Here is a 20,403-nt window from a genome sequence, read left to right on the forward strand (position 1 = left end):
CAGTTTTTCACAATTCCTGACATTTAATCCTATTAAAAAAAATCCCTGTATTAGGTCAGTTAGGATCACCACTTTATTTTAAGAATGTGAAATGTCCGAATAATAGTAGAGAATTATTTATTTCAGCTTTTATTTATTTCATCACATTCCCAGTGGGTCAGAAGTTTACATACACTCAATTAGTATTTGGTAGCATTGCCTTTAAATAGTTTAACTTGGGTCAAACGTTTTGGGTAGCCTTCCACAAGCTTCCCACAATAAGTTGGGGGAATTTTGGCCCATTCCTCCTGATAGAGCTGCTGTAACTGAGTCAGGTTTGTAGGCCTCCTCGCTCGCACATGATTTTTCAGTTCTGCCCACAAATGTTCTATAGGGTTGAGGTCAGGGCTTTGTGATGGCCACTCCAATACCTTGATTTTTTGTCCTTAAGCCATTTTGCCACAACTTTGGAAGTATGCTTGGGGTCATTGTCCATCTAGAAGACCCATTTGCGACCAAGCTTTAACTTCCTGACTGATGTCTTGAGATGTTGCTTCAATATATCCACATAATTTTGCTCCCTTATGATGCCATCTATTTTGTGAAGTGCACCAGTCCCTCCTGCAGCAAAGCACCCCACAACATGATGCTGCCACCCTCATGCTTCACGGTTGGGATGGTGTTCTTCGGCTTGCAAGCCTCCCCCTTTTTCCTCCAAACATAACAATGTTCATTATGGCCAAACAGTTCTATTTTTGTTTCAGCAGACCAGAGGACATTTCTCCAAAAAGTATGATCTATGTCCAAATGTACAGTTGCAAACTGTAGTCTGGCTTTTTTAATGGTGGTTTTGAAGCAGTGGTTTCTTCCTTGCTGAGCGGCCTTTCAGGTTATGTCAATATAGGACTTGTTTTACTGTGGATATAGATACTTTTGTACCTGTTTCCTCCAGCATCTTCACAAGGTCCTTTGCTGTTGTTCTGGAATTGATTTGCACTTTTCGCACCAAAGTACGTTCATCTCTAGGAGACAGAACGCGTCTCCTTCCTGAGCGGTATGACGGCTGCGTGGTCCCATGGTATTTATACTTGCGTACTCTTGTTTGTACAGATGAACGTGGTACTTTCAGGCATTTGGAAATTGCTCCCAAGGATGAACCAGACTTGTGGAGGTCTTGGCTAATTTATTTTGATTCTCCCATGATGTCAAGTAAAGAGGCACTGCTTTTGAAGGTCGGCCTTGAAATACATCCACGGGTACACCTCCAATTGACTCAAAGTATGTCAATTAGCCTATCAGAAGCTTCTAAAGCCATGACATCATTTTCTGGAATTTTCCAAGCTGTTTAAAGGCACAGTCAACTTAGTGTACAGTCAACTTCTGACCCACTGGAATTGTGATACAGTGAATTATAAGTGAAATAATCTGTCTGTAAACAATTGTTGGAAAAATTAATTGTGTCATGCACAAAGTAGATGTCTTAACCGACTTGCCAAAACTATAGTTTGTTAACAAGAAATGTGTGGAGTGGTTGAAAAACGAGTTTTAATGACTCCAACCTTAGTGTATGTAAACTTCTGACTTCAACTGTAGTTATATCCTTCTCTAGAATATTTGCCACCACTGACTGATGAACAATTCATCTCTGCATAACCTGTTGCCTGGCTCTCAAAATAGCCTTACAGTACTGGAGTCATTCAGCATCCCATCAATAATCTCATCCCTGCCGTAATAGTGCACAATATCACCACTTAGGATCTCTGACCTAATTATGACCAAACTGTTGAGCCTTTCATAAACCATGATTACCAAAAGCAAAACTTAATTAGTTGTACTTTAATATGACAACATATACATCAGTTATGTGGATTTTGATATGTATAGACAAAGTCCCGTTGATTATGAAGCGGGTGAAATTAACCCGTAGATCAGTCCAAAAACTGTTGAAACTAAACGGTAGCGCCAATTCAGCACCATGGACAGCAACATGTTAGGAATGTAGATACTGGGTTTTCTTTGAGCGCGCGACATCAAAACACAGCAGACAATAGCCTACACATATCTAACTGTGTCTTTCCTATTAGCCAGAACAAGGCTACCTGTGAGAATGATTATCTACAGAATTCAATTTCATACGTAGCCTACAGCGGCAAGTTCCTGTTTTTGTTCCTCTTAAAAGTCTCGAGCTTTCCCTTTACACAAATGTTTGGATTCTCACTACACCCTGTCCGCTCTCGGTCGTTCTGCCCTCCAATTGGCTAAACCGGGCTTGTTATGCAAATTAGCTAGGGGTCTAGTCAGAAGCCTGCGAGCTGACGTCACTAGGCAGAGTGGCAGCTGACACAGGGAGAAAGAAACAGATTGAGAACGGGTTAGAGGAATGAAAATACATCAAACATAAATAAAGCGAAATCAAAGCAAAAGGATAGATTGAGAGAAAGGAGAAAGAAGAAGAGAGAAACTGTGTAAAAAGGGAGAAGGACAGGGAGAGAGAAAGAAGATACAAATAAAGTAGGGGGAGTTTGCAGTTGACTTGAGAGAGAGGGAAAGGGAGAAAGGGAGAGAGAGAGAGCGAGAGAGAGACCAGCCGCCGGCCCATTTAGGAAAGATGGCTACAGTCACTGCAAACGGAGTGCAGCAAGAGAATGGATTCAGCACCACGAACAGCGCCGGCAGGATGAACGGACTCATGATCGGTCAGAACACCATTCCAATGAAGGACCACGACGCCATCAAGCTGTTTATCGGACAGATTCCCAGAAACCTGGAGGAGAAAGATCTGAAGCCCCTTTTTGAGGAATTCGGAAAGATATACGAACTCACTGTGCTGAAAGACAGGTTTACTGGAATGCATAAAGGTCGGTTCTGGTATCATTTCTTTGCTTCTGTCTGCACGCAGCAACACCCTTTTCAAAACCAGTGTATCTTTTTTAAAGCATTCGAGGCTCTAATGAGAGCATAAAAAGTGTAATTATTGTAGATGTTTGTGGCATGTGGGAGTTTCCTGCAAAGCAGTACGTTGTTGCTTTACACACACACAGAAACACACACACACACGTGTGCGAATGAGTGCGCGCGGTTAATTGTCAAAGTGTCAACCCCACATCCGCTAGGATACTACTGTTTTGTAGCCTATGTCTGTGTATGTTTACATTTACGCTCATGTGCTGGGCTCCTAGTTAAGGGGTGGGACAAGGAATGTCTGTTTGCTTCACCGTGCCTGATAGTTAGATCGTCATAGATAGATAGGCTAAAAGATGCTCCGGAAGGAGGAGGACGGAAATCATGATGTTAGTTATTAGGGCTGTGTGACGATGCTGATGTGGCATTTTGAGAAGGCTAATGTATACGTTTTAGACGTAATTAAGAGACCAAAATAACTGTTTAGATCACTGCCATGTATTGTAGTGTAGGCTAGTTCAGGGGGCGGGGCCCAGGAAATAAAAAGCAACCAATGTGGCATAGCAGAGGCATGGGAACAGCATGGGGTCTCTCTCTCTTGCTCTTTCACCGACCGGGTCACCTCATTGTCCACAATGATCAGGAGCGATACTCGTATGTCATTATTTCATAGCGTAGAATACAGACTAAATGTGATTGATTATCCAGATGGTGTCCTTCTATTTCACTTCTGAATTAATATTACAACGCCGTACATTTAGCCGCTTATTGTTTGACAATATTGTCTACCGGTAGCCCATATCAACATTATATCCGAATGTCCTGTGAAGTATAGGCTATGTCTTAGAATCGAGGTGGTTGTCTATTTAAATGCTAGTGTTATAGAAATAACGAAAGCAAATACTAAAAAGTAACTTAAAGGATACGTAATATTATTATACTAATAATTATTAGTAGTGGTATTAGTATTGATTCATTATTTTATTTTAAACAATATGTGTGTTATTACTAAAAACAGGCCTTATATAGCCTAGTTATATAATGTGTATAATTTCGTTATGTGGGGTGACATTTAAATATGTGTGCAAAGTTATAATAAAAGTCTCTCTTCTAATGATTTTACTAATCTCTTCTCCAGAAGAGCGCGCTTCCACTAATCACTGCGATACTGGTACAGCGCTGGGTTCGTCGTGGGACCAGTGCCAGCTAAATCATATAGTGCAGTATATAATTAAAGCTACTAGTTTACATTAATAGGTCATATTATTAAAGAGCCTACAAGCCGCCAAGAGACAGAGAGGGAATCGTGACACAGAAATGCAGAAATTAGCGGCCCGCCCAGCAGTGTCCTGCTCCCGGATCTCCCTTTACCCTGTGCCCTGAAGGTCTCTGTGCGCCACCTGTTCCGTGAGTTATCAGTCACTGATGCTGGACCCACACACCCCGCGTTTCTCTCTGGAACATGATGATCGTTTAAAACAATATTCTCGATGCGTGTGTTTTCTACGTCTGCCTGTCCTCGAACTCCATGAATGTCAAAGCTCCAGGGCTGTTTGCTTAAAGAAAGATACTCCTGTTCACAAGCCAAACTGTCTGCCCAGTCAAATCAGCATCCGCCGAGGCCACTCCTGTGTACTAGTAGCCTATAATGTAGGACATATTATGCATTACTACCCACCGACTCAAAGTCACATTGGGAGTGCGCGGGAGTTTTCCCCCTCATATGGTCTTCTCACCTGTGATATATGCCAAAAGCTTTAAATGTTCCCTACAGAAAGGCATGTGTAAAATATTTTTTATATAGATTCTATAGTTTTTACTTTAAAATAGGCTTGCAAAGGTCCTAAGCAATGGCTGATTCCGTTTTTTGGGAAAAATGCTTTACAAAAAAAGCCAGACTTCAAATAAAATAGTACTTCCTTGAAATAAAAACTATTTGATTTAAGACTTTTTAAATACATTTGTGATTTGCATTTACAATAATTTATGTAAGTCTATGTTTGTTTCATATTCCAATTTTGATTGGTCTTTGGGCTCATAGAAGGGCGTTTTGAAATGTATAAAACCCACATTACTTTCACATAAACTTTTTTATCAACTTCCACTGCCCTCCAAGAGTTGCTGAATTTCCTCTTCATCCTAGTAGGCTATGTATACGGAAATACTTAAGGTATTGGTAAACTTACAATAGGCAAAATATAACCAAATGCAACTGTAAATCGTGAATGAAGTCTTACATGCTGACTACACCTGGCACGCCAGTGCGTCCACGTGCGCCAACGCATACATTTTGATTTTGTCTACCCACAGCAGATGCGATCAGGACACGCAGGTTGAAAAAAAGCGAACTCTGAAACGAACTCTGAAACAAACTATATTAATTTGGGGACAGGTCGAAAAGCATTACACATTCATTGCAATTTAGCTAGCTAGCTTGCCTTTGCTAGCTAATTTGTCCTGGGATATTAACATTGGGTTGTTATTTTACTTGAAATGCACGAGGTCCTCTACTCTGACAATAAATCCTCAGTTAAAAGGGTAAACTGAGTTAGCTTCTAGTAATCTCTCCTCCTTCGGGCTTCTTCTTCTTTGGACTTTATATGGCGGTTGGCAACCAACTTTAAGGTGCATTACCACCACCAACTGGACTGGAGTGTGGACCTCAGTTCATTGTTCAATCACCCATGTGAGTATATGCTCCTAAAAACGAAATAGAACCAAGTTCTATTTTAGAGCCTGGCTACGCATATACTCGTTAATGCGCGCGAGCAGTGTGGATGCAATGATTGAATAAATGTATGTGTACATTTATTTTGGTCAGCAGGTTAGTTAGCTGTAATAGCTTACAGTAGCCTACACTCAAATCATGCAAATACAGTGAGTAAACAAAACATTAAGAACACCTGCACTTTCCATGACATAGACTGAATGATGATCCCTTATTGATGTCACTTATTAAATCCACTTCAATCAGTGTAGATGAAGGGGAGGATCCAGCTTAAAGAGGGATTTTTAAGCCTTTAGACAATTGAAACATGAATTGTGTATGTGTGCCATTCAGAGGGTGAATGGGCAAGACAAAAGATTCTAAGTACCTTTGAACGGGGTATGGTAGTAGGTGCCAGGCGCACCGATTTTATTTTGTGAAGAACTGCAACTCTGCTGGGTTTTTCACGCTCAACAGTTCCCCGTGTGTATCAAGAATGGTCCACCACCCAAAGGACGTCCAGCTAACTTGACACAACTGTGGCAAGCATTGAAGTCAACATGGGCCAGCATCCCTGTGGAACGCTTTCGACACCTTGTAGAGTCCACGCCCCGATGAATTGAGGATGTTCTGAGGGCAAAAAGGGTTGCAACTCAACATTAGGAAGGTGTTCCTAATGTTTTATACACTCAGCGTATATTTAGGCACATCTGTCGGCACATCTATACTTATTTAGGCACATCTATACTTCGTCTTTCACTGAGAGCTGCCTATGATGGAGCCGACAACTTGGTGGAAAAATATGTAGACACCTGTTATTAGTGCTGAGTGATTGGTGCTTTTTGAGGTCGGTTCAGTTTTGGTTAGATTATTAAACAATAATCATGGTTTTAGATTTCAGTTTAGATAATTTGTTAAAACATTAAATGCAATATACATGATGTGGGTTAAAGTCTGTAACAACACACAACACAACAATGAACTAAAGTCCCATCAAGGTAGTTACTGCCCATTTCCGCTTATAGCTTATTAACCGTTGTTTATTCATATTACTTTACTTTACTAAAAGTTGTCTATATTACATTTGTTTTAGTGGAATTTCCAAGTCATCTCTTCTCTATAGAGCTGCTGCCTATGCTGTCTGCCAAAATCACTATTTTAGTAGTTCTTCAAAGTAAATAATGCATAGTTTTACTGCTGAATACCAACTATCAATCACGTAGATGATGTATTTTCAGGTAGAGATACCTTGTGAAGCAACTGCTCTCTATCCTCTCAATTGTGCATTCTTCTGTCTCTTCTTTCCCTCTCCCTCTCCAACTCCCTCTCCCTCTCCGTGTGTCTGCCACCAAACAGACCGGACAAGTGGGCGTGCAATGGATTATGGTCATTGTAATTAATTACCACGTTTTCTGCACTAAACTAGGTAGAATATTGGCCTGTTGGAAACTACAGCTCCCTACTACATCACACAGTTTGGGCTTGATCTGAATTCTCTGGGCATTGAGCTCACAGAAAAAACAGAACGAAATGGAATTCAAATAATTGAACCGATGTTGGTCAATTAGTTGTTTAAATATTGAAAAATAACCGACATTTGAGTTAATTGCTCAGTTGTTAATTACCTGCTATAGGTTGTTTTCAATAAAACATCACAATACGGTGCAGAGAGTTCGATTTGACTTCTAGGGGTCAAGGAGACATCCAACTCCGCTAAAGCCATTGACAACTGTATGCCGTTTTCAAGGGATTGTTAAATAAATGTTATAACTATTTGGTTTTAATATCATCACCTCTTGAAGAGTATAGTCAGAACGACACATTTCCAATTATTCCACATTTAACTCTATCATCAGAGTTATACAGCAAGTAACTGCATGCTTTTCATGCTCAGTAAACATCAATTGATGATGTCATTTCAGATACGTGAGGGTAGACTATCCATTTGGCATGTAGCTAGCTAAGCAAACAAACATTGTGTCATCAGAGATTATGCTTTTGGAAAGAGCTTGACAAAGTTGTCAGTCGGACTACTGTCATCACCACCATAGATGGCAAGCACATCAAACAATATTTGGATATACAGCCATATAATTTATCCCCTGAAAGTTAACTTGTTAACTAGCCATATTAACGTGATCTGTTATTAACCTGCTAGCCAATTTGACATGGTCCATCAATCAATGTAGCCTATCATGTCTGTCAGCAGCAATCGTGATTAAACAGGCTTGAAAACAATGTTGAAACGGGGATGTTAGCCAACTTCACATGTTAGCCAAGTTTCTACCAGTAGCTTGCAAAGTAAACATTATCAGCTAACAGTACATCGGCAAGTGCAGCCTTCTGCTGCTTGACAGGGAGAGCCCACGAAGAGCATGCTGTATAACTCTGATAGAGCTAAATGTGCACAATTGTGTTGTATGGAATTATCGAAAATGTGTAGTTCGGACTATGCTCACAAAAAATGCTCACAGTTCACATTTATTTAGCAATCCCTTGAAAACGGCTGTAAGAGCCGACGCTGGAGGTGAGAAGCAGGTACGGAGAGTGAATGTTTAATCTTGCACAGACATGGAACAGGACAGGAACAGCGTCAGAACCAGGAAATACAAAGACATTTGACAAATAATGCTGAAGCGGGGGACAGACAAATATAGGGGAGGAAATAGCACAAGTGATTGAGTGCAGGTGAGTGCAATGAATCGCTGATACCTGTGACGAGGGAAGCAGGTGTGCGTAATGATGGTGGCAGGAGTGCGTAATGCAGGGCAGCCAGGGAGGAAGAGCGGGAGCAGGTGTGACAGAACCCACCCCTCTAGGGGTGTCACCCTTCATCCCACCTGGTCTAGTCTGACGGTCCTGCCGAGGCATGGGTGCTGGACCAGCCGTCTGGGGGCGTAGAAGCCCAACGAAACGGCAGAGGCGTAGGAGCCTGGCAAACCGGCTGAGGCGTTGGAGCCTGACGATCCAATCGAGGCCTGACAGCCTGATGATCCCGCTGGGACGTGGGAGCCTGATGGGCCAGCTGAGGCGTTGGAGCCTGACGATCCAGTCGAGGCCTGACAGCCTGATGATCCCGCTGGGACGTGGGAGCCTGATGAGCCGGCTGAGGCGTAAAACCCTGACGATCTAGCGGAGGCCTGACGTGGGATGGCCGAGCCAACCGGGGCAAGGAGACCTCACGAGCCAGCTAGGGCGTGGAAGCCAGCTGAGGCAACCCCGGTTCCCTTGGCTGCAGCCCCCGGACCCGACGTCACCACCAACCGAAACGCCAGCACTCCTTGATGCTTCATTTGATGGCTTCAGCATTCTGTAAGAACCGACGCTGGAGATGAAAAGCAGGTGCGGAGAGTGAGCATTTAATTTAAACAGACAGGGAACAGGACAGGAACAGCATCAGATCAGGGTAGTACAGAGACATACTACGATCAATGCAGAAGCGCGGAACAGAGCTGGGGAGCAGACAGATATAGGGGAGGAAATACAAAGGTGATTGAGTCCAGGTGAGTCCAATGAATCACTGATGCGCGTGACGAGAGAAGCAGGTTTGCATAATGATGGTGGCAGGAGTGCGTAATGCCGGGCTGCCTGGCGCCCTCGAGCGCCAGGGAGGGAGAGCGGAAGCAGGCGTGATAATGGCACATGGTTGTCAATCATTTTCGTGGAGCTGCGGGTGTCCTTGCCCCCCAGCATGCAAATTGAACGCTCTGCACCTTATTGGGACATTTTATTGATACAGACCTATTAAAATAAGAGCAAACAAGTATCCGATTCTTATGTCTCTGTCACATTCAACTAAATGTGTGTTGCATTCAAATAGGCCACAGGCTATATTGAACCATAACCCTGTCACATAACCAAGACTTAGTAGGCTAGAATAGTAGGCTATTTTAGCAGGCCTATACCATTGTAGAAGTCTACCAACAATGGCTGTGCATAGGCCTTCAGCACATTTTGTTTCAGCAACGTGACATCCCCTCCCTCAGACCAAGAGACATGTCATTGAAATGCCTCAGGTGGTTAAGGAGTGTGTCATCACCGTCTAGACTTAATGATGAATTAATTATTAAATGAATGGATCATCTTCTGCTACACCATTCATACTCAGAGTGATATAACACAGGGTTGCACCATCATTTTTGATCTATGAAAATTTCATGATTTGGGGAGGTATAATGTTGTTAGTCATGATTCGGGGGGGTATAATGTTGTTACTCATGATTTATGCATGTGGATTGCGGTGTATCAACCTGAACAGTTCTGTGTGTCATGAATACTGACTCTGGGCTTTTTGAATTTCTCTAGTGCCTAATGTGAATTTCTTTTGAATTCCTCAAGGTCCATTTATGTGTATATGCATTTCCCAAATGTTAATGCGGTGAAACCATCTGCACATTTCATTTAAATGTTTGTCTGTAGATTCATTTTTGTGACCATATCTTATATCTGCAATTTGTTAAGGGGATTTGATGGTGATTCGATGTTTTGGTCATGGGGTGAATCCTGTGGATGCTATAGGGAGTAGGGACTGGACAGTGTAGTCTATGGGGACTGGACCGAGTGGTCTATGGGAACTGGACAGTGTAGTCTATGCAGTGTTTGACACTATTGGATGGGATACAGGTAGTGTATTTGAGTGGCAGTGCCATTGTCCAGGTCCAGCTACTTGACCTGCCTTAGCATCAATCATTCCCTATGAGCCCCACATTATCATAATGGTTAGTGTCAGTCTGGGAACACATCCATTGTTCAGACATGCTGGATATGGGTGGGGGGCAAATCTTCTGCTTGAGTAGCGTTATCTATCACTCGCTCCTTCCTTCTCCAGCAGCTCAGAGAGGTGGATGGCACTCTGTGGAGCCCCACCACACGCAGCTAGGGAGATGAGATGCTAAGAGTAATTTAGGTTTGTCATTCATTCTCCCCTCCCCAACAGGCAGGCCAGAGTGTATAATTGGCTACAAATGCCTTTGACAATTTCACTTTAAAATCCACAAAAGCATTTAAATGTCAAAGCAAGAGAGAGAGAGAAGGACTATAACTCTGAAACATTCTTTCAACCAAAAGCCTCATCATTACAAATGTGAATCAAAGAGCTAGAAGAGCAAGCCATCCTAACAGTCTTTTAATAACTGTGTGTAATCCACTGCTCTTTCAGGAACATGTCTGTGCTCTAAGACGTGGCCATTAGTTTAGAGTGTAGTGCACTGCTGTGAGATGTGCAGTCTCATGGTCAGGCAGCTGGTTCTACCTTTACATGAATCACACAGTGACGGAGCAGGTGGGTGACAGTGATTGGCAGGTACTCAGTTGAATGACAGGTGTAGGCCAGTCCACAGATGACCTCTCTGATCATTAGATAGGGAGTGTGTGAGGGAAACAGGGCCCTATTTTACAGCATGAAAATAGATAAGATTCCCACACACAGTTGAATGCTGCCACAGTTCTATTGGGCAACGATTCGAGCTGAAGGTCTTTGTTACCCTGGACCAAACATGGCCGTGTACAGTGATGTAGCTGCTGTTTCTGCTTCTCACCGTCTCACTGCCTATAAAAGACAGACACCCCACAGTTGCTGGGTTCAGTTGACTATTTTAATTTAGAGAATTGAAGCACTTATGCTGAGGCAGGCAAGTTTATCTTTCTGGAAATGAGTTTGTAATAGTTTTCAGAAGAACATTGCTGCATCAGACGTCTAAGAAAGAAGCAATCCAAGAATAGCAATTTTCAGCAATTTTCATTGAACATGACACCAATGTTAATGAATGACTTGCAATTTGTTTTGTTGTTTTGTCAATTACAGATACAGATACCTGATGCAAGTAAACACAATTTACTGTAATTTAAAAATGCCTAAATGACAGCCATGTTTTTGTACTGTAATTAACATTTACAAGTTAACAGTAGACACAGTAGAAATAAAAGCCTATTCCTTATTACAAAATCTGTATTTTTCATTTATTGACTCCTATTCCTTTTTTTGGGATCAACATTTTATTTATTTTAAAAGGAACAAAGACAATAACAACAAGCAGCAGGAATGGTTACATAATTACAGTAGAATAGACCACATAGCCTATACACACATATATCGGCCACCCAACTGCATCAACCCACCATCCATCCCCTCCTGGCGACCACCCCAACCCACCCTACCTGATCTCCATGAAATTAAAAACGAAATCAAGCAATTGTGATAAAATCAGCGGGGTACACTTTTGCACATGAGACCGAAAATGAACGAGTAACAGGCAATCTGTTGGGAAATATACGCACTATAGTAGTTTGATGGTTTCAGCTGCAGATAACCAGCTGTCAATTGTTTCTTGGCTAGCCCCATGGATCCTAGCAGTGGATAGTTGTAAATAAATTATATCTACAAAAGGGCGGATCCAATGGGACATAGCCAAAGAATGTGGAGGTTGTCATCTTAGTGCCAATATCTTTTTAGCTGCTGTCAAACCTGACAACATGATACGTCTTTTCTGTAATGACATGATAAGTGGGGAATTATCATTAAGTGATAACAGTTTGGGGGAACAAGGTATAGTCATATCAAGTACGCCAGATAAGACAGAGGATACCTCTTCCCAAAATTTCTCCACACCCTTGCCCCTCTCAGTACAGATGCGTAAAGGAGCCCAAGCAGAGGAGGCTGTTGAGGGGAGGACGGCTCATAATAATGGCTGGAACGGAGCGAATGGAATGGCATCAAACCATGTGTTTGATATACAGTGCTTTGCGAAAGTATTCGGCCCCCTTGAACTTTGCGACCTTTTGCCACATTTCAGGCTTCAAACATAAAGATATAAAACTGTATTTTTTTGTGAAGAATCAACAACAAGTGGGACACAATCATGAAGTGGAACGACATTTATTGGATATTTCAAACTTTTTTAACAAATCAAAAACTGAAAAATTGGGCGTGCAAAATTATTCAGCCCCCTTAAGTTAATACTTTGTAGCGCCACCAATTGCTGTGATTACAGCTGTAAGTCGCTTGGGGTATGTCTCTATCAGTTTTGCACATCGAGAGACTACATTTTTTTCCCATTCCTCCTTGCAAAATAGCTCGAGCTCAGTGAGGTTGGATGGAGAGCATTTGTGAACAGCAGTTTTCAGTTCTTTCCACAGATTCTCGATTGGATTCAGGTCTGGACTTTGACTTGGCCATTCTAACACCTGGATATGTTTATTTTTGAACCATTCCATTGTAGATTTTGCTTTATGTTTTGGATCATTGTCTTGTTGGAAGACAAATCTCCGTCCCAGTCTCAGGTCTTTTGCAGACTCCATCAGGTTGTCTTCCAGAATGGTCCTGTATTTGGCTCCATCCATCTTCCCATCAATTTTAACCATCTTCCCTGTCCCTGCTGAAGAAAAGCAGGCCCAAACCATGATGCTGCCACCACCATGTTTGACAGTGGGTATGGTGTGTTCAGGGTGATGAGCTGTGTTGCTTTTACGCCAAACATAACGTTTTGCATTGTTGCCAAAAAGTTCAATTTTGGTTTCATCTGACCAGAGCACCTTCTTCCACATGTTTGGTGTGTCTCCCAGGTGGCTTGTGGCAAACTTTAAACAACACTTTTTATGGATATCTTTAAGAAATGGCTTTCTTCTTGCCACTCTTCCATAAAGGCCAGATTTGTGCAATATACAACTGATTGTTGTCCTATGGACAGAGTCTCCCACCATAGCTGTAGATCTCTGCAGTTCATCCAGAGTGATCATGGGCCTCTTGGCTGCATCTCTGATCAGTCTTCTCCTTGTATGAGCTGAAAGTTTAGAGGGACGGCCAGGTCTTGGTAGATTTGCAGTGGTCTGATACTCCTTCCATTTCAATATTATCGCTTGCACAGTGCTCCTTGGGATGTTTAAAGCTTGGGAAATCTTTTTGTATCCAAATCCGGCTTTAAACTTCTTCACAACAGTATCTCGGACCTGCCTGGTGTGTTCCTTGTTCTTCATGATGCTCTCTGCGCTTTTAACGGACCTCTGAGACAATCACAGTGCAGGTGCATTTATACGGAGACTTGATTACACACAGGTGGATTGTATTTATCATCATTAGTCATTTAGGTCAACATTGGATCATTCAGAGATCCTCACTGAACTTCTGGAGAGAGTTTGCTGCACTGAAAGTAAAGGGGCTGAATAATTTTGCACGCCCAATTTTTCAGTTTTTGATTTGTTAAAAAAGTTTGAAATATCCAATAAATGTTGTTCCACTTCATGATTGTGTCCCACTTGTTGTTGATTCTTCACAAAAAAATACAGTTTTATATCTTTATGTTTGAAGCCTGAAATGTGGCAAAAGGTCGCAAAGTTCAAGGGGGCCGAATACTTTCGCAAGGCACTGTATGTGATACCATTCCACTGATTCCGCTCCAGCCATTACCACAAGCCCATCCTCCCCAATTAAGGTGGCACCAACCTCCTGTGAGCCCAAGGCACCTTGGTTACATAGATCACACAGAGGAGAGGTTATGATTTTCATTAAATTACATTTTCTTGGTGGACGGTTTACCCTGTGTATGAAATGAAAGTGTTTCCGCTCATGATTGGGATTCTTAGATGAACCCACTAAGTCCTCCCATGCAGTATCCCAACAAATAGGATAATCGAAAGTAGATAGTTCGCTAATCCCTTGATTCTTAAATGGTACTGATTTGTAAACTGCAACTAACATAACCGTATACAGATCAAACCCTTTGAGTTAGTAGACATGGAATATTCTACGTAGTTCATGTTGTTGGGGGGGGGGGGGGGGGCATGTCTCTTGGTCTGAGGGAGGGGATGTCACGTTGCTGAAACAAAATGTGCTGAAGGCCTATGCACAGCCATTGTTGGTAGACACCATACAGACGCATTGCTGATCTTAAACATAGATAAAATGAAGAAGAGGTACCAGGTAATTGAAATATAGCCCTAAGATCATCAAAGGCTTGCAAACCTTCATCTCTAAATAGATCATCCAAACATGAACACCCCTATCCTCCTATAGGGGTGAATGATAAGGGGATACCGCCAGAAAGAAGGGAATGATTGTGGAAATTTGGTGACTGAGCATACCACTTGTGTATTGTGTTAGAATTCTTTTTATATTAAGCACAAAGCACAACAAAGGAAATTAGTGGTTCAAAACATAACTTGGCTTGTTTTAATGGTACTGCAGAATAGACAAGATCCTGAAGTCTGGGTGGTAAAGCCAAATTCTCTTCCATAGTCTCCAGGACATTAAAGCATTTGAATCAAACCATGCTGAAAGGGGGCATAGCACAAAAGCCAAAAAGTAAAACAAACTTCTATTCTACTGAGCCATTTACTTTATGTTCAGTTTCTTATCTTGTATTATTTCATATTGTTGTTGCATTGTCGAGAAGGAACCTGCCAGTAAGCATTTAGTTGGACAATACAACGCATACGACTAATAAAACTAGAAACTAAAGTTAGGCAGAGAAAGCCCGCCATCTCCCTTGTCACGATGCATAGTGGATAGTTTAATTCGAGGTCACTTACCTTTCCATACAAACTGAGAGACTAAAGACAAGATATTGTCCAAGTATTTCTTTGGTGGAGCTAGTGTAATCATTGCAGAGAAAAAGTTAATTTGGGGAAGAATATTCATCTTAATGATGGATATTTTAGCTTGTAGAGAGTTGGGAAGCTATACAAATTTAGAAAGCTACTCTTCTACTCACATATATTTGGAAATTATTTAATGCCATGTTTTGAGGAAAATATCTATACAGTATACCCAGATATTTAAGCATCATCTGTCAGAGCAGCTTACCGACCATTGCACCTGTACACAGCCCATCAGTAAATAGCCCACCCAACTACCTCATCCCCACATTGTTATTTATTTTTTGCTCCTTTGCACCCCAGTATCTCTAGTTGCACATCTTCTGCATATCTATCACTCCAGTGTTGAAATGCTCAATTGTAATTATTTCGCCACTATGGCCTATTTATTGCTTTACCTCCCTAATCTTACTACATTTGAAAACACGGTATATAGACTTTTCTATTGTGTTATTGACTGTACTTTTGTTTATCCCATGTGTTTATCCCATGTGTAGCTCTGCGTTGTTTGTGTCACACTGTTTTGCTTTATCTTGGCCAGTTGTCAATGAGAACTTGTTCTCAACTAGCCTACCTGGTTAAATAAAGGTGAAATAAAAATATAAAAAAACTATATAAAAAAACAATTTAAAGCTCTTTACCAATGGGATGTGTTTGGGCACCATTGACAGAGTGAGTCCTAAGCTTAATGACATCATAGCTGATTTTGTCCAATTAATTTTGTACCCGGAGAGGGTGCTAGAATCATCAAATGTAGAGAGTATGTGGTAATTATGAGACAGCATTATCAGTGTACAGAAGTATGCCATCCCTATGTAAGGGAAGGTGCTGTCTGATTTTCTGTGTTAGCAGTTCGATGGAAAGGGCGAAGAGCAAAGGCGAGATTGGGCATCCTTGGCGACAGCTTCTGGATACGGGGATTGCCCCCTGTGGTCACCATGGCAGAAAGATTTGCATATAAAACTTGAATCATGCTGATAAACTTGGTTCCTAAATTAAATCGCTTAATACCAACCATAGAAAATCCTACTCTGACCTATCAAACGCCTTCTCAGCATCCAAGGAGAGAACGGTACATGGAGATCTAATGTCATTAGTGGCATGAACCCATCCCAAATGGGACCTACAAATGTGGCTCATGTACACAGTGCAATAGCACTATAAAAACATCTTTCTTCAGACACCCACAGGTCGAAAGATCCCTGTTAGGGGTATCATCTCATGTAAGACCAAGGGAGTATTCTATCTCATCACCTGTTCATGTGGAAAAGCCTATGTAGGACAAACGAAAATAAAATTAAAACAACGCATAGCTGAACACCGCAGCAAAATCAGGTGTAAGAACATTGACTATCCAGTAGCAGCTCACTTTGTTGAAGCTAACCATCCCATCTCCTCCCTCAAATACACAGGCATTGAGCATGTTGTTCTACCAAGGAGAGGAGGTAACATCGAGATCCTACTACTACAAAGAGAGGCTTACTGGAGATCCTATCTAAAGTCTTATAAATTGATTATTATTTTTTTTTTACAGCTTATTAGCCTACACCTAATATGTTCCCCCAGTTGATGATGTTCCTTATATATTAAGGTTGAACCAAAAGATTACATGTAACAAAAATGAAATATGAAATTATTATGTGAAATTGAATGAAACAATAATGTATGTTGATGCACAATATTTCATTATGTTTCTATATGATAACAATAGCGTAATATATTTAATATGCCATATACTATTGTTTAACAGTTTCACTAATTCATTTTAATTAACTTAATAATTCTGACACACCCCTCACCACTGTCATTGGTTACATGAATTGCACTGTGTGTCTACACAACCTGGTTCAAGTATTCATGACATTACCCCGAGGAAGGCACAGTGATGCCGAAACGTTGGTAAATACCCATTAAATTGCTGGGAGATTATATATGGAGTGTGCGACTTTCTTTATTTTGATAGTTTATAATTTATTCGCCGTTAGTCAGCACCTTCACACAAACTATTATTCTGGGTGTGCGCTAGCTCATGTTTTTTTTATTAGGGGCATGTTTTTTTTATTAGTGACATGAACACCATGTAATAAACGACACACATTACCTAAGGCTAGTCGAGTTTTAATAAACCCTGTCTGATCGTGATGCACTAGTGTCGTCACACTGGATTCTAAACGGGCTGAGAGAACACTAGCATACAATTTAACTTCCGAGCACAACAACGACAAAGGTCGATTGAGTTACCCATTAGAGTGTGATCTTTATTGGGCTTCGGAAGTACCGCAATCATTGCAGAGTTTACATCATTGTGAAAAGATCCCTTGTCAACAGAAGTCAGAATCAAATCATGTAAAAAATAGGCCTAACTTATCCCAAAAGGCAAGGTAGAATTCTGGGATTGGCCTTTTTTCATATTTGTTAGTGCCTGTTTAAGTTCATCCAATGAAATGGGTTCCCCAAGGGATTGTGATTCTTCATTGGAAAGGTAAGGAATATCCGCTCTTAGTGCCAACACCGTTCAAAGTAATATCAGATTTATCGAGCCCTCAAACTCAACTCTGGACCTCGAAGCCAGTTACACCAGGTAGTTTCATTGTTCCCCTCTAATTAGGGACTGATTTAGACATTGGACACCAGGTGGGTGCAATTAATGATCAGGTAGAACAGAAAACCAGCAGGCTCTGGACCTCATAGGGTAAGAGCTGAATACTCCTGGCCTAGAGTATTCAGCTAAAAAGAACCAAAATCTGCATTGATTTCCAAAGGATTAGTTAACAAGCCATTCTGTGCTTTCATATCTGTAATACTAGAGTATTTCTCACTGCTTCTGAGTCTCATTGCTAAAAGAGGACTTGGTTTAGCCCCATTAAAATAATAGTTATGTCTGATTGGATGAATTAAGAATTCTGCCCTGAGTCTGAGCAAAGAATTACATTCTAATTTAACTGCATCTATTATTTTATTTTTGTCGTCAGAGTAAGAGTTTTGTTGTTCTCATTCCAGATTAGCCAAACATGTTTCTAGTTTGTTAATTGATGTCATTATGGTTTTATTAAGGTGAGACACAAATGACACTGACAAGTTCCTGATAAATCCCTTTATAGACTTCCATAGGATATGGTCATCTTCAACAGACCCATCATTCTGTGTTAGATAAACATCTAGTCATTTTTCAAATAGTTGCATTATGAGTATCTGAGTATGCAGTGTGGGAAACTAGAATATAATCTATTCTGGAGTGGGAGTTACACTACATGGCCAAAGGTATGTGGACACCTGCTCGTCGAACATCTCATTCCAAAATCATGGACATTAATATTGAGTTGGTCACCGCTTTGCTGCTATAACAGCCTCCACTCTTCTGGGAAGGTTTTCCACTAGATGTTGGAACATTGCTGCGGGGACTTGCTTCCAGTCATCCACAAGAGCATTAGTGAGGTCGGGCACTGATGTTGGGCGATTAGGCCTGGCTCGCAGTCGGTGCTCCAATTCATCCCAAAGGTGTTCAATGGTGTTGAGTTCAAGGCTCTGTGCAGGCCAGTCATGTTCTTCCACACCGATCTCGAAAAACCATTTCTGTATGGACCTCGCTTTGTGCACGGGGGCATAGTCATGCTGAAATAGGAAAGGGCCTTCCCCGAACTGTTGCCACAAAGTTGGAAACACAGATTTCTAGTGTTAAGATTTCCCTTCACTGGAACTAAGGGGCCGAGCCCAAACCATGTAAAGCAGCCCCAGACCATTATTCCTCCTCCACCAAACTTTACAGTTGGCACTATGCATTCGGGCAGGGAGCATTCTCCCGGCATCTGCCAAATCTAGATTCGTCCGTCGGACTGCCAGATGGTGAAGCTTGATTCATCACTACAGAGAACGCGTTTCCACTGCTCCAGAGGCTTGTGTGCAACTGCTCGGCCATGGCAACCCATTTCATAAAGCTCCCAATGAACAGTTCTTATGCTGACGTAGCTTCCAGTGGCAGTTTGGAACTCGGTTGCATATGAGGAAAGACCATTTTTACACGCTACGTGCCTCAGCACTCGGCGGTCCAGTTCTGTGAGCTTGTGTGGCCTACCACATCACGGCTGAGCTGTTGTTGCTTCTAGACATTTCCACTTAACAATAACATCACTTACAGTTGACCAGGGCAGCTCTATCAGGGCAAAAATGTGATGAACTGACTTGTTGGAAAGGTGGCATCCTATGACGGTGCCACGTTGACAGTCACTGAGCTCGTCAGTATAGGACATTCTACTGCCAATGTTTGTCTATGGAGGTTGCATGGCTGTGTAGTCTATTTATACACCTGTCAGCAATGGGTGTGGCGGAAATGGTGTCCACATACTTTCAGTGTATGTCTAGCAGAGTAAAAACAAAATTGTCTAGATGTAGAATTGACCAAATCTAAATACATCAGTGAGATTAAAATCCTTGACCAAGTTGTTAAATGCCTCTGACACAGGTGCGGGAGCTGTTTGAGATTCGTGGCCAGAGCGGTCCAAAGCGGATAAAACGGCATTCATATCCGCACCTACGATCAGAGAAAAATCAATAACATTCGCCAGCAACTCCGTTAGATTCTCATAAAATGTAGGATCATACTGGGATGGAGCAATTTTCCTACCTGAGATGACATTTTTGATATAGACTGAGTGTACAAAACATTAGAAACACCTGCTCTTCACATGAGAAAGACTGACCAGGTGAATCCAGGTGAAAGCTATGAGCCCTTATTTGATCACCCCATTTCAATCAGGGTAGATGAAGGGGAAGAGACAGGTTAAAGAAGGATTTGTAAGCCTTGAGACAATTGTGACATGGATTGTGTATGTGTGCCATTCAGAGGGTGAATTGACAAGACAAGTGCCTTTGAACAGGGTATGGTAGTAAGTGGCAATAGCACCGATTTTACTTTGTGAAGAACTGCAACGCTGCTGGAGTTTTCATGCTCAACAGTTTTCAGTGTGTATCAAGAATGGTCCTCCACCCAAAGGACATTCAGCCAACTTGACACAACTGTGGGAAGCATTGGAGTCAACATGGGCCAGCATCCCTGTGGAATGCTTTCAATACCTTGTAGAGTCCATGCTCCTACAAATTGAGGCTGTAACTCAATTGTATAACTCAATTTTGTACATTAATTTTGTATGCTCAGGCTATGATATCCTACCATATTTTTCCAGAACAGTCACTGATAAACTATGTCTCATAACAACAAGGGAGCCACAGTT

General features: G+C 41.7%; 1 protein-coding gene across 19 annotated transcripts in view; it reads left to right on the forward strand.

Annotated features, from left to right (window-relative positions):
- The first annotated feature begins 2,316 nt into the window (after positions 1–2,316).
- The window catches only part of LOC110526357 (CUGBP Elav-like family member 4), a 174,919-nt gene continuing 156,832 nt past the window's right edge, over positions 2,317–20,403 (forward strand). For all 19 annotated transcript variants that reach the window (XR_005052197.1, XM_036980700.1, XM_036980702.1 and 16 more), the window contains exon 1: positions 2,317–2,837. Coding sequence is in view for 18 of the 19 variants with exons in the window: in XM_036980700.1 (XP_036836595.1) it covers positions 2,588–2,837 (250 nt within the window). In the remaining variant the exon portion in view is untranslated. The remainder of the gene's footprint in view (positions 2,838–20,403) is intronic.

The sequence above is a fragment of the Oncorhynchus mykiss genome, chromosome 6, assembly GCF_013265735.2.
Source record: "Oncorhynchus mykiss isolate Arlee chromosome 6, USDA_OmykA_1.1, whole genome shotgun sequence".
Lineage (NCBI taxonomy): Eukaryota > Metazoa > Chordata > Actinopteri > Salmoniformes > Salmonidae > Oncorhynchus > Oncorhynchus mykiss.